This window comes from Poecilia formosa, unplaced genomic scaffold (genome assembly GCF_000485575.1).
Source record: "Poecilia formosa unplaced genomic scaffold, Poecilia_formosa-5.1.2 Scaffold1, whole genome shotgun sequence".
NCBI classification, from domain to species: domain Eukaryota; kingdom Metazoa; phylum Chordata; class Actinopteri; order Cyprinodontiformes; family Poeciliidae; genus Poecilia; species Poecilia formosa.
Window position 1 is genome coordinate 6,312,864 of NW_006799940.1, and position 12,209 is coordinate 6,325,072.

The window sequence follows — 12,209 nt, forward strand, 5'->3', positions numbered from 1 at the left end:
GTCAGTCTTGACTGTACAATTCCCCAAGACACGGGGTCTCTACAATGCTCATTGAAGGGTATTATCTTCGGTGTGTGCAGTATGTCAATGACATTATGGGTGTCAAACAGCTGTTCAGACAAAACATTGACTTGGCTGTTTAATTTCTAGCAAGGGTGAAAACCATCTAAAAGTCTACTCAAAATCGCTGAATGACTTGAGTCTCACTTAATAGTTTAGCATATTTAATTGTAATGTACAGAGAGCCTGTGTGTAAAAAAAAACTGCTTTTATTTTGGGGGGAAAAATTGCATTAATTAAAAGGTATGTCTAGGATTTGTGTGCACACAAATTTACTTGTGAATCTTGACACTTGTCTCCAGAATCCTTAATCTTGAGACTTCACCATACCTTGCACAGATTCAAGATGCCCTGTGCCAGTTTTTTGGTTATGATTAGTATCCCAGGAAGGTTGGTTACATTGCCATGGACCTTTTGAATAGGTGCAACAAGCTGAAGATGCTCCAATAGCCTTTACCTTTAACATGCTTGTCTGTAATTGTCTTTCTAATCTACAGGGATAACTCTTTGCTTCCTGTGGTCATGTTCTGTCAAGTACACACAGTCACAACACTGTAGTGACTACTTGTCACTCTTTAAATGGGCAGACTGATCATTACAAGGTCAAATACACATGGAAAGCCAATTAGGTGAAACATTTCAATACTTTCATTGGCTCCCAGTTTGTTTCCAAGAAAGCTCTGTAAAGGTAGGAGTGGGATAATGGACTGGTCAAAAATACAAAATCAAGGTTAAGACACTAAAGTCTAAAAGGCAAAAATAGAGGGAGTTCTTGAACAGCACCCTGGGTGTAATCTTTATTAGATATAAATGCAACCTTTATTTTTCTTTGAAAATGTAAAAACTAGCAAATGTGATATTTCAGTCCATGTTTGACATCTATTTATGCAAGATTCACCTGAATCAATTCTAAGTTGGCACAAAAACCTAGAAAACTTTAAAAACGCTATTTTGCTTGTGATCTATATCCATTTAAAAGCCTGAATATAGGTTTAAGTAATAGTCAGATTTTATGTCCGAATTCCAGTCACCCATGTTTCAATGCCTTTATGGGCAGAAATCACAAAATGAAATTTGTAACAGTCACTTTTGACCTATTCCCATCCTCTCACTACTGATGGGGTTTGGCAGTTTATTTTGCCCTTGAAAAAGTTGTACAATGAAACAGCTTAAGTATATATTGCAATACGTTATTGTAATACACAGTACTCAGCTAAGTAAGGGTAGTAACTTCAGTCTTGAATTTGGATTCGTTTTCCTGGATTTTGCAATATTTGCTTTCTATCCAAACATTTTGCATAAATATGGAAATGAACTATTAAAAGAGACCTTAGAGAAAAATAAAAAGTCAGTAAACACTTTATTAAACTGCAGCAATCAGGTACATTAGTCATTTTGTGATATCAAACTGTGATCCAAACTTCAGATAAACCTAACCATAACATGCACACTGAACTTGACCCTTAGCAACGATCGGAAGCTCGTCAGACAAAGTTCACTGTTCAGTTTGGAAGGAATTAAAATATAAAGTGCTGGCATGGTTTATAATATTCAGAAATAATGGAGTTTTAACATGTACTGTTTTCCATAGATACATACGAAAGGCAGAATAATATTTAATCTTCAGGAGAATATAAATCTGTTGTGCACAATTATCTTTGTCAAAATATGTTTTCTTAGCAGAATAAAGGTGCACTTTCAGCACAAATCCATGCAAAGCAATTGTGAATGCTCACTTTTTCATTCCACATTCAAAACCATTAACAGACCTGAAGTCTTTTTTTTCCCCATTAAGGCTTCTTTATAATCAAAACTAATCGGAATCCATTTTACTTCACTAGCCACATTCTCATAAAGCTACAGTGAATCTCATGCAGATCGGCCTTGTTTGGTCAAGTGTTGACATGACGCAGGACGCGGCGGAGTGACAGTCCATCTCGTGCGGTACACATGGCAGGAAGAGGTATTGGTTCTGTCTTCTGCTCTACTACGTTGAAAGGACACTTCTTAAGGTGAACCGACATGCTGGGGACCTCAGTGAAACCCCAAGAGGATACAGGAGTGAAAGCGGTGCTGAATCGCCACACCTGTAACAGTAAAATATATTTGAATGATCATAAAGAGATTTTGTTTTTTTTTTTGTTTCGCAAAAGTATTCACACTCATTGAACACTGATAAATCAGTTCTGAACTCACCTTATTTTTGACCTGCCACGACACATTACGGATCCCACTAGGACAATCTGTTCGCTCCCACTGCAGCTCTACAATGCCCCTGGTCTGGAGGAGACTGGCACACACTTCCCTCATAGTCCTTGACACCAGGGACAGCTGGCACAGGCTAAAACTATCCAGGAATCCAGCTATATGCCACAGTATCTCAATGGGGAGCCCACTAAACCGGTCTGACTGGGAATCTGTTGGAGGTTGCAGTCTGGTGCAGGGCTGAACCCCAAATGCCTTAAGATGCCTATCGTGAACCACCTTTGATCCTCGAGTAGATGGGTAAAATCTCCGCTGGGAAAATGTACAGCCATAATATGCAAGGGGGCAGCGTTGCTCTATCCAGCCACTGAGCCAAGCGTGAATCTCCCCGTGGATGTTTCTGAAATGTGACGAAAACTGGTCCCGCCTGAATGACTGACCACATAAGAAAGGAAAGGTGTGCTGGTGTTGGGGGTTAGGTGGGAGGTAACGATTATATGGGACCGCCTCTGAATCCAGAGCTTCGAGGACCTGGCCGAGGCGAAGGGTACGAAGAGGGCTGGGGTAGGCGAGCTGTGGTGCTGCATGGTCACAGGCTGAAACAGAGGCCATGTCGCCCACTCTTGTATTAGTCACCAAGACTGCCGCAGGAAATGTGAAAGTCTGCGTGCCGAGGTCAACACGGTAACCATCAATGTAGACCGTATCAGAGATCCTTCTACACTCCCTGGACTCTTCCAAACAGAAGAGTAGAGCTGGTGGGATCGCATCAATCTCCCCAAGGCCCATAGGATCATCATCATGCTCCAAGTCTGAAGTATCAACTGCTTTGTCTTCCATTTCTACCCGCAGCCTATACGGTGACTTGTCTGCTTTAGCACCTAATTGTCCATTAGTTAGAGGATATTGAACCTGGCCCTTATAGAAGAGGTTCAGGGGCAGCATCCTCTCAGGTCCAAGACTTCCTGGAAGAACTAGCCCTTTATTGTCCAGAACTACATGGTCAGCCCGCTGTGCCACACCCTGGGTCACATGGACTGGGGATATAATTTGTGGGGTCGCAGGTTCTTGTGAAGTATCAGCATTTGTTGCCTCCACCGATGGTCCATTGGCTGCGGTTTTGTTCTGCCTACTGATTCCTTCAAAAGCTCCATTTTCATCTAAGCGGCTCAGACTAGAACTGTTCCCATTTATGTTACTTTTGTGCAAACCATCAGCATGTTGTGGGGTTATGTCTTCCAGTCCATTCTGAATGTCTCTATAACTGTCCAAACTGTTTTGTAGCAAGACATCTCCTACATTCTCACCTCCTGAGCTACTTTCACCACAGCTGGCATTGCTAACAAAGTCTAGAGCAGCAGCTAAGCTTCTTGCAGTCTCAACTGTGGCCTCATACAACTTACTCAGGTGTTCCTCTTTCAAACCGTTAATCCCACTGAGAATTTTCTCCTTTGTTGAAGCTTTGGGGGCTGACTGGGATTGATGCGAGGAGGACAACTGCGAGGTTGAGATTTCAAGAGCAGACGGCTGTGAAGCTAAATGTTTCGCTTTAATCTCCTTTCTAGTGGCTGGATCTTCTTGTGGAGATGGAGTGTTGGCAATCATCTTCATCGAATCAAGGAGTGTTTGTTGGTCCTGAAGTGCAAGCGCCATGTCCAGCTGCTCCATCTCTTCCAACAGGCTAATTAGGCTCTCATAAGAGGTGTAGTTCAAGCAGCTAACAGGCCACCTGTTCCACTCCATTGTGCAGGAGACAGCTCCAGCTGGACAGACATCCAGGTGTGCAGACATCTGGTTACGGATCAGCATGGCTGGGCAGCCATAGCCACTATTAAGGCATGAAATCCTCGTAAGTGGGCACAAAAGTTGGTGCTCATCAACTTTGCAGGAGTGAAACACAGCCCCACACACCAATGGACATGCGATTAGATCACAAGAAACTCCTGGTTCAGGTTTGACCATGCATCTTTGGTTAACACAGGAGATACAGTGAACATGGTGGTGCTCCATTTGAAGAGCCACTGAGGGGGTGGAGTGGTTTATATGGGCGCCTCTGTAGGAGAATATTATGAGAGATAAGAGTCAGGCCCAAATGATTTAAATGATGTATTTACATTATGACAATGTGTTTTAAAGACAAAAGACAAATATGCTAAAAAAATTGTGAATGACAAACACTACTCAGCTGCTATTACAAAATAGTGTACTGAATCTATATAAATATCAATATACATACGCAGTGTGTAATGATTATTTATATAAACATAGATTCATTACACACTCCTACACATATAACCATATATAAATCTGTATAATTTTGATGATCATATAGTAGCTTACCCTAAATGAAAACCCAAAATATAACATCACTGAAAGTTAAGCGTATTACAAATTACAAAAAAAGCATATCTGTATAAAATGGTTTACTCAATCCATTTTGACTTGGTAGATGTCATTTACATACTCCACAAGGAGAATAGACCTCAATAGATCATTGCTAACAAAGTTGGTTGTTTGCAGAATGCTGCATTCAAGCCTATTCATAGAAAGTGCAATGGAAGGAAAAAGTGTAGTAAGAAAAGGCGTGCCAGCTACAGGGCTTTCATTACAGCTGAACAAAGCCACAGGCTGATCGCCTCCATATTAAGCTGTTTTGATGCAACAATTCATGCAAAAGGAAGCCCAATCAAGTAGTGTATTCAAGTAAACTCTCTTTTCAAAAGGCTGACAATTTGGTTTATTTTTATTTATTTTTTTGCTCTTCTGTAATATTCTAAGTGACTGAGAAACCAAAGTTTGGGTTTTCATGCAAGTCAATCATAAAAATGGCTAGAAATAAAGGGTTAAAATATGAAATTCTACTTGTAATGAATATATGAATTCAATTGTTGAAATTAGGTATCAAAAACATGATATTTCTAATATTTATATTGTTTTAGATGTACTGGTATTAAGTAGACAAACAGTGTTTTAGTGATTTGTTTCAGACTTTAAAGACTGCTATCACAACAGCAACCAGCAGATGTCACTACTACTGACTTAACTCATTCATGCCTCATTGTTTCAAATCACTGTCAAAAGATCAATGATGTTTAAGTTTCAGGAACTTCTGTCTATGCAATGGGATTTTTGGTGAGAATTTTTGTAGGTGATTTTGTTAAGAGCCATTTGAAAGTGAACATCAGCATTTATTTTATGTGCAAGATTGAAAACATAAGTAAGCAACAAAAATTAATAAAGAAGAATGCCTCAGGCTCTACAACAAAAGGGGGTTTAAATCCATTTTCAAGAGTTGTAGTCAGTTTACATGAAATTACATTTTTATCATGAATATGCTTGTTCAACCCAAGCTAAGAGAAGCAACCAATTACATGTGTAAAACAAAAAAATAAATTTAGCTAAAAGTAGACAAAACTTTAAAAAGATCTAAATTAAATAAGTTATTTGAAATTTAAAGGCAGTGCTGTGCAGTTGATCAAAATTGAATTTTAATTTTGAATCCAATCAAAACACTATGCTACTGACCAAAAGACAAACAGTAATAAATAAGCACGATAAAAGAAATTCCTGTCTCAAACAGTCATAGCATTGCAATTTCTATTTTGGCCAAAATAACTGAGATTGGATTGCTCCATATTGGAGCCTTTCAATTTGCAAGCTGTCCTAAAACTGCAGTTTGATCATAGATCTGCTGTTGTACATTGCTTTACTTTAAAGCTGCAAATTAATTTTCTATAAATCTAACATTGCAACAACTAAAAACTTTTAAGTAGCAAAGTTAGTAAGGGCTTGAAAAACAACTTGCGATCACAGAGTGATGTTATAAATGCATTAATTTCCATTAAAACATATGGAAACCAGAAGATGGGAGAAATTTTAAATGTAAAGCCATAACTACTCAGCTATCTAGAGAAAATTAAAAGGTTGTCTATTTCTTCAGGACATTCCAATGTATTTCCACACGTTTAAATAAATCGTTTATAAAGTAAGTATTCAGATAGTTATCAAAAATCGTACCTTATCTTATCTTAGGATGGCTATCGAGTAAATAAAGCATTTTTAAAGCGAATTTACTCATAACAACTGAGACAATAATAGATTGGAGCTACTTCATGTCAACAGGAAAAGTTCAGTTGCCACTAACAGCTCTGTAGCAAAGTTTGCAGCAACATTTAGTTTCGGTAATCTACATATTTTTATCCATCAACCTAATATAAACTCTGATGTTGTCGTCTGTCATTTTTCTACGATATCGACTTATAAAGATAACAATAGAAAGCTAGCTAAACCTCGGAGTGAGTGTTGCTAATGTTGGCTAAAAACAGCTAGCTCGGACGGAAGTTGAGCAGTTGACAACAAAAACAACTTTTTGTAAAATAATGTGTTAGAGGTTCCAGGTGTTTCTCACCTGTGTCGTATTGACAGGAAAAGGCGTGTTATGACGTCTTTGATAGTTTCTACATTAATGCGTCTAAACGTGTCTATTAACTGTAGTTGCCGCTGGGAAGAAACTGCTAAAGATAGCTAGCCACTCTCAGTCAGTCATCGTCTCGACCGGTTTTTTTTTCTCCCCTCTTCAAAACTTTATTTAACAAAATGTGAAGTTTATGCCGTTGCAATATAATCGAGTGGGAGAAAAAGGAAAACACATTTCAATATTGCTGAAAGAAGCATTACTGTAGTTTACACAGGTGAATTGTTTTAGTCTTTGATTTTCTATCAGATGAATAGAAAATGAGAATTAAACAAATCTGAATCAAATGCTATACCAAGTTTTTTCAATGTATGAGTTGACAAAAGTCCATTCATACTTTAAGTCATCATTTAGTCAGTGGGCTTTATGAAAAGGAATGGAAGAGCTTCAGCTGAATGTCAGTCTGAATACTATCAGCTTATAAATCAAAATTGTTATAATTCTGAAATTGATGCGTTAAGGGTGGGACATAGATAAAAAAACGCACCCAAAATGGTTCCCCGAGGAACACCAGAAAAAGCAGACTACAGAGAAACTCAGATCTGATAGATGAGACCTGAACCTCTGTAACAAAGCCACAATTACTTGAATAATTGTGGCTTCAAGTCCACTGAATTAGGGCCAATTAATAGATTAAGTAATTATCTTTAAACCCAGACTGTCCTTTCAAAAATATGGGCACTGAAAAAAGTGTAGTTACATATCAAGGCCATGAGCATTACATGAAAAATACATGAGAAATTAGTGTGGAGTTGGAAGGGCTTCTCCAGGCTGCCATTCGTGCAAAACTTAACATAATATTTGTAGCACAAATCCAAGATGTCTACTCCTCTCTTCTGACTCAAAATTACAAACTTGACTAGTACATCATTTTAGCGTAAAGGTATCTGAATAATAAGAGTTCCATTTTGGTTTAGTGCAAGAAAGGACATTTTTATTAGCAACATTCTCATAATTCCACAGTGAATCTCATAAAGATCAGCTTTGCTTGATCAAGCAATGAGGCTACGCAGGGACTGATAACAGTGCAGGACTGAGAGTCTGTCTTGTTCGGTGCACAGGGCGGTAAGGGGCACAGGCTCAGTCTTCAGCTCAGCTCTGTTGAAAAAAGGACACTTCTTCATGTGATCCGACATGCTGGGAACATCAACAAAATGCCACGAGTACACAGGACAGAAGGCAGGGCTGAATTTCCACACCTGCAACAGTAAAAAAATAAGTGAGTTTACTACTACACAAAAATAAAAAAAGAAATTTGCAGCTGTTAAAGGTAAATCCACAATTACTTCCATGGTGCATGTTACATAACAGTGATTGTTTAAAACACACAGATACACAAGTTATTTTTTTTTTTTTACTCACTTTACATTTGACCTGCCATCTCAAAGTGTGAGGATGACCAGGAAAATGTCCTCGCTCCCACTGCAGCTCTACTATCCCCCTTGAAGGGAGGAGACTGGCACACACTTGCCTCATAGTCCTCGACACCAAGGACAGCTGGGAGAGGCTAAAACTGTCCAGGAATCCAGCTATGTGCCACAGTATCTCAATGGGGAGTCCACTAAACTGGTCTGACTGGGAGTCCTTTGCAGGTTCCGCATTGATAGAAGGCAGGATTACAAATGACTTAAGGTGCTTATGGTAAACCACCCTGGCCCTGTGGGTGGATGAACACAACCTCTGCTGGGAAAATCTACAACCATACAATGCCAGAGGACAGTGGGACTCTATGCGGTCACGGAAGTTGGGGTGAAAGTCACAGTGGATATTTAGATAATGGGAAGGATATTGGTCGCGGCGAAATGACTGACCACAAATGGGGGGATAAGTGTGTGATATTATTTGAAGGGTCACAGGTTCTTTTGAAATATTATTGGCTTCTGTTTCCATCAATGATCCATTGGTTACATTTTTACTTAATACACTGATATTTTCAGGAGCACCACTTTCATCCAAACATCTCAGACTAGAACAGTTCTCCTTTATATCTTTTTTGTTGAAACCTTTGATTCCACTCATAACGTCCTCTGTTCCTTTTGGACCAGACTGCAATTGAAGTGAGGAAGACACGGTTGATGCCTCAGAAGCAGACAATGCTAAAGCTAACAGTATCGCTTCTTCAATAACAGAATCTTTGTAAGTTAAGTTTTCCATCCCCATCTCCTCTATGGTCTCTAGGAGTGCCTGATGGTCCTCCAAAGCAAGTGCAAGGTCTTTATAGTTCCTTATCTCATCCAAGATACTTTCTAATCTCCTACCAGGTTTCAAATCCAATATTTCTGTTGGGTGCAAGTTCCATCTCTCTGGGCAGAAGACAATCCCAGCCGGACAAACATCCATGTGTGCAGGGATTTTGTTACGGATCAGAATTGCTGGGCAGCCATAGTTGCTATTAAGGCATGGAACCTTCATGAGTGGGCACAAAAGTTGGTGCTCATCACCTTTGCAGGAATGAAACATAGCCCCACACATCAAAGGACATGTGATAATCTCACAAGAAACTCCTGGTTCAGACTGTGCCATGCATCTCTGGTTAACACAGGAGATACAGTGAACATGGTTCTCCATCTTCAGAATTAAGGGGGTGGAACCGTTCATCTGGGTGTCTCTGTAAAAATAAATAAAATGTTTAATATGATTAAGAACAAGTGATGTGAGACATGTAAAGACACAAAGATAGAAATGCATTGAAGATAGTTAAAGAAATCAGCTCTTAGGCAACAAATGCAAAACAAGTAAAATGTTAATTTTGAACTACAACCACCAGATGTTACATGGCTAATGGTGTTTGCTGTGTCACAGCTTAAATCTCTGTTGCATCCCTCCACTTCTGAAGAGGGGAGAATAACCTGACAGCCACAATAAATTGACAGAGTCTCTGTATAGGCTACCCCAAGCTTACCTATTCCACTAACTCCCACCAGAAACCTTTTCCCACAGACAGAGCCAAGCAGCAAGATATGTGTCAATTGGCCAGCCCTACAGGTGAGCTGCTTCCTTGAGTCTTGATTGGTTCCTCTCCAACCCACAAGCCAATCACGGGCAAATTGGCACCAGCTTCCACTTTGAACCTGTGGAGAAACAAAAAGAGGGAGAAGGGGCGATAAACAAAAATAGTCTGGCAGACATGTAGCACACAGGAAGAGTGGGATGACACATTTTCCACACTTCTCCTACATCACAGGTGCACCAACAGCGATGTGCGGTAGGGGATGTAGGTGAGGTAATTGTGATGAATAAACACAAGGCCATGAGAAGTATAATACATGCCAACAATGATAAAAGAAAATCAATTTGTCCACTTTAATCTTCTATAAATTGTTTTTCATATTGGTAATTTCAACATTTTTATACTCAAAATTGCTGAATTTACACATTGCCTCTTAAAATACATTAAAGACCAAGGAGAGGCAGTGCAGTGCTGTGCCTCACCTCTGGGGGCGCAAGCCAACTGCGGTCTGTCTTTATATCGCCAATGTACTTGTTTAATTACTCATTTTCTACAGTTGTTGATGTTCCACAGTCTGTTTGATATTAAAGGTAAGTTCATACATGATTTTACATTTTAATCAGAAATAAAAAAAAAATATGATTAATTTCAGAAATTCCTCAGAAAGCCAAACAAAATATTCAAATTATAAAAAAAGTGACCTTATTAAATATTCTTAGATTTTTCTTGCCATTATATAATTATAAGCTTTAATTGGTTATGGTCAAAATTAAAACATAGCTTCTATATTGGATTTTGCATTTGTAAATCCAACTATGGTGGAATCTGTCACTGCACACCAACATGTCTTAAGTTTCAGAGCTTTAATTTATACATTTGGGCTCTAAGTACTAATGCCTTAGGTATATTTATGTTTAAGGCAATCTTTTTTATATCTTACTAACATGTTTGTTTAAAATGAGAGTAGTAAATGGAAACATACAATGTTTAGCCTACAAAGTAAACTGATAAATCACAATTAAAATCTCAAAATTGTGATCAATAGTCAGTGACATTTCAGAAGTCAAAACACCAGATTTTTCAGTTTGCATATATCAATAATTTTGAAGTTTAAATGTACATAACTAGTGTCCAACTATTCTTGAAAGCACTATGGAATTAAAATGACTTTTAATTGGAGGCTGGGGAGCTCGGTTGATTTCAGTCCGAAACAATACATTTCTACAAGATTAAAATGGATTTCCAGGCTGCATGTCAACAAAAAAATTAAACTGCAACCATCACCTCTTAAGTAACTTTTTCAGCAATAAAATACTTTTTGATATAGATATTTGTGGAACAACATTTTCTTTTTTTGTTCAAGAAATAGATACCACTGAACTATGCTAATGTGGGCTAAAAACAACTAGCTCGGGCGGAAGCTAAGCATTCCAAAACAAAGGCCGTTTTTGCAAAATATGTAGCCACTGCTGGTTTTCCTTACCTCAAGGCATGTTCACTGGAAAATGCATACTACGACTTATTAGTGTCTACATATATGAGGTAAACCCGTGTGTTAGCATAGTTGCCTCTGGAAACACGACTAGCTAGCCTAGCCACAATCGCAATCCCGTTTTTTTTTTCCTTTCGGAAACTTTATTGAACAGTGTAAGTGTTGCAATGCCTGAGATATTACTCGACGGTGAAAAGAAACTTGGATAACGTAGCATCGAATTTATTATTCCAGATCTTTGAAAAAGAGCTGAAATAAGTATAAAAATTGTATCTGCCCCCTATTAGTATAGTTTACTATATCAGTGGTACTCAAACTTGTCCTCAAGTAAACCTGCCCTGTACATTTTAGGTGTCTGCTTCCAAATCAATGCGTAATGATCATAATTATAAGAATAATTATGAGATGGACAAGTTTATTTGTTTTTATCAGAATGGAGAAAACGGCCATAATAGCTACAATTTTCTTTATCATTAATTTTTAAAAAAGTATTTACATATGTGGGAAAAAAAACGTAAAGCAAGTATAATTAACTCATTAAAGCTTTGTTAGTATTTTTAGTTAAATGGTAAGAAATGGCATGGAGGTACAGGGCATTCTTCTGTTAATGCAAAAGTCAAGTCATTCCACAAACAACTGAACTGCCGAACACGGCTTATAAAACTAAAATGTAATAGCCTGGCTGCAACAGGAGATGGCAGTGTAGCACGTGATTTATTTTCTCACTTGAGGACAAAGGTTTGAACAGACGCCTGCTCATTAATGTTGACAGTGGGAGATGCCACATTTCAAGTCTAGGGTCACCTACACAACACAAAACCCCCAGGAGCAGGAGGAGCTGACTCATGGGCACATCAACGACACTGATGAGCACACTTGTCATCAAGAGTTGAAACAAAACCATCGTATGGGGCCACTATGATTGTCATTATGTCACATCGAAAAAATATTATATATAAACATTAGAATAAGTATTTTATCAATACATATTATCCAAAATGCCAAAAACAATGCAGCTAGAATCTCAA

The 12,209-nt window shown here is 38.5% G+C and overlaps 2 protein-coding genes across 3 annotated transcripts; both read right to left on the bottom strand.

The window, feature by feature from the left end:
• Positions 1 to 1,401: 1,401 nt before the first annotated feature.
• On the bottom strand, positions 1,402 to 6,980 carry LOC103134931 (F-box only protein 30-like). Of its 2 annotated transcripts, none has more exons than XM_016669526.1 (3): positions 6,676 to 6,980; positions 2,257 to 4,322; positions 1,402 to 2,147 (listed from the first exon to the last, which is right to left on the bottom strand). In XM_016669526.1, exons 2-3 carry the CDS (start codon positions 4,273 to 4,275, stop codon positions 1,953 to 1,955), a joined length of 2,214 nt encoding a protein of 737 aa, XP_016525012.1. In that variant the 5' UTR covers positions 4,276 to 4,322; positions 6,676 to 6,980; the 3' UTR covers positions 1,402 to 1,952. The 2 variants fall into 2 exon arrangements, with proteins under 2 accessions (XP_016525012.1, XP_007547513.1); XM_007547451.2 differs by having other exon boundaries at positions 2,257 to 4,318; positions 6,674 to 6,980.
• Positions 6,981 to 7,645: 665 nt separating this feature from the next.
• On the bottom strand, positions 7,646 to 11,314 carry LOC103134959 (F-box only protein 30-like). Its single transcript, XM_007547491.2, has 4 exons — positions 11,173 to 11,314; positions 9,642 to 9,810; positions 8,102 to 9,347; positions 7,646 to 7,938 (listed from the first exon to the last, which is right to left on the bottom strand). The coding sequence occupies exons 3-4, from the start codon at positions 9,335 to 9,337 to the stop codon at positions 7,732 to 7,734; spliced, it is 1,443 nt and encodes a 480-aa protein (XP_007547553.1). The 5' UTR covers positions 9,338 to 9,347; positions 9,642 to 9,810; positions 11,173 to 11,314; the 3' UTR covers positions 7,646 to 7,731.
• Positions 11,315 to 12,209: the final 895 nt, after the last annotated feature.

Excerpts from the sequence above, each read along its gene's own strand:
- LOC103134931 (XM_016669526.1), bottom strand. The coding sequence starts at position 4,275 with ATGGAGCACCACCATGTTCACTGTATCTCCTGTGTTAACCAAAGATGC. Across the intron at positions 2,148-2,256 it reads CGTGGCAGGTCAAAAATAAG|GTGTGGCGATTCAGCACCGC; the intron begins GTGAGTTCAGAA and ends TTACTGTTACAG.
- LOC103134959 (XM_007547491.2), bottom strand. The coding sequence starts at position 9,337 with ATGAACGGTTCCACCCCCTTAATTCTGAAGATGGAGAACCATGTTCAC. Across the intron at positions 7,939-8,101 it reads GATGGCAGGTCAAATGTAAA|GTGTGGAAATTCAGCCCTGC; the intron begins GTGAGTAAAAAA and ends TTACTGTTGCAG.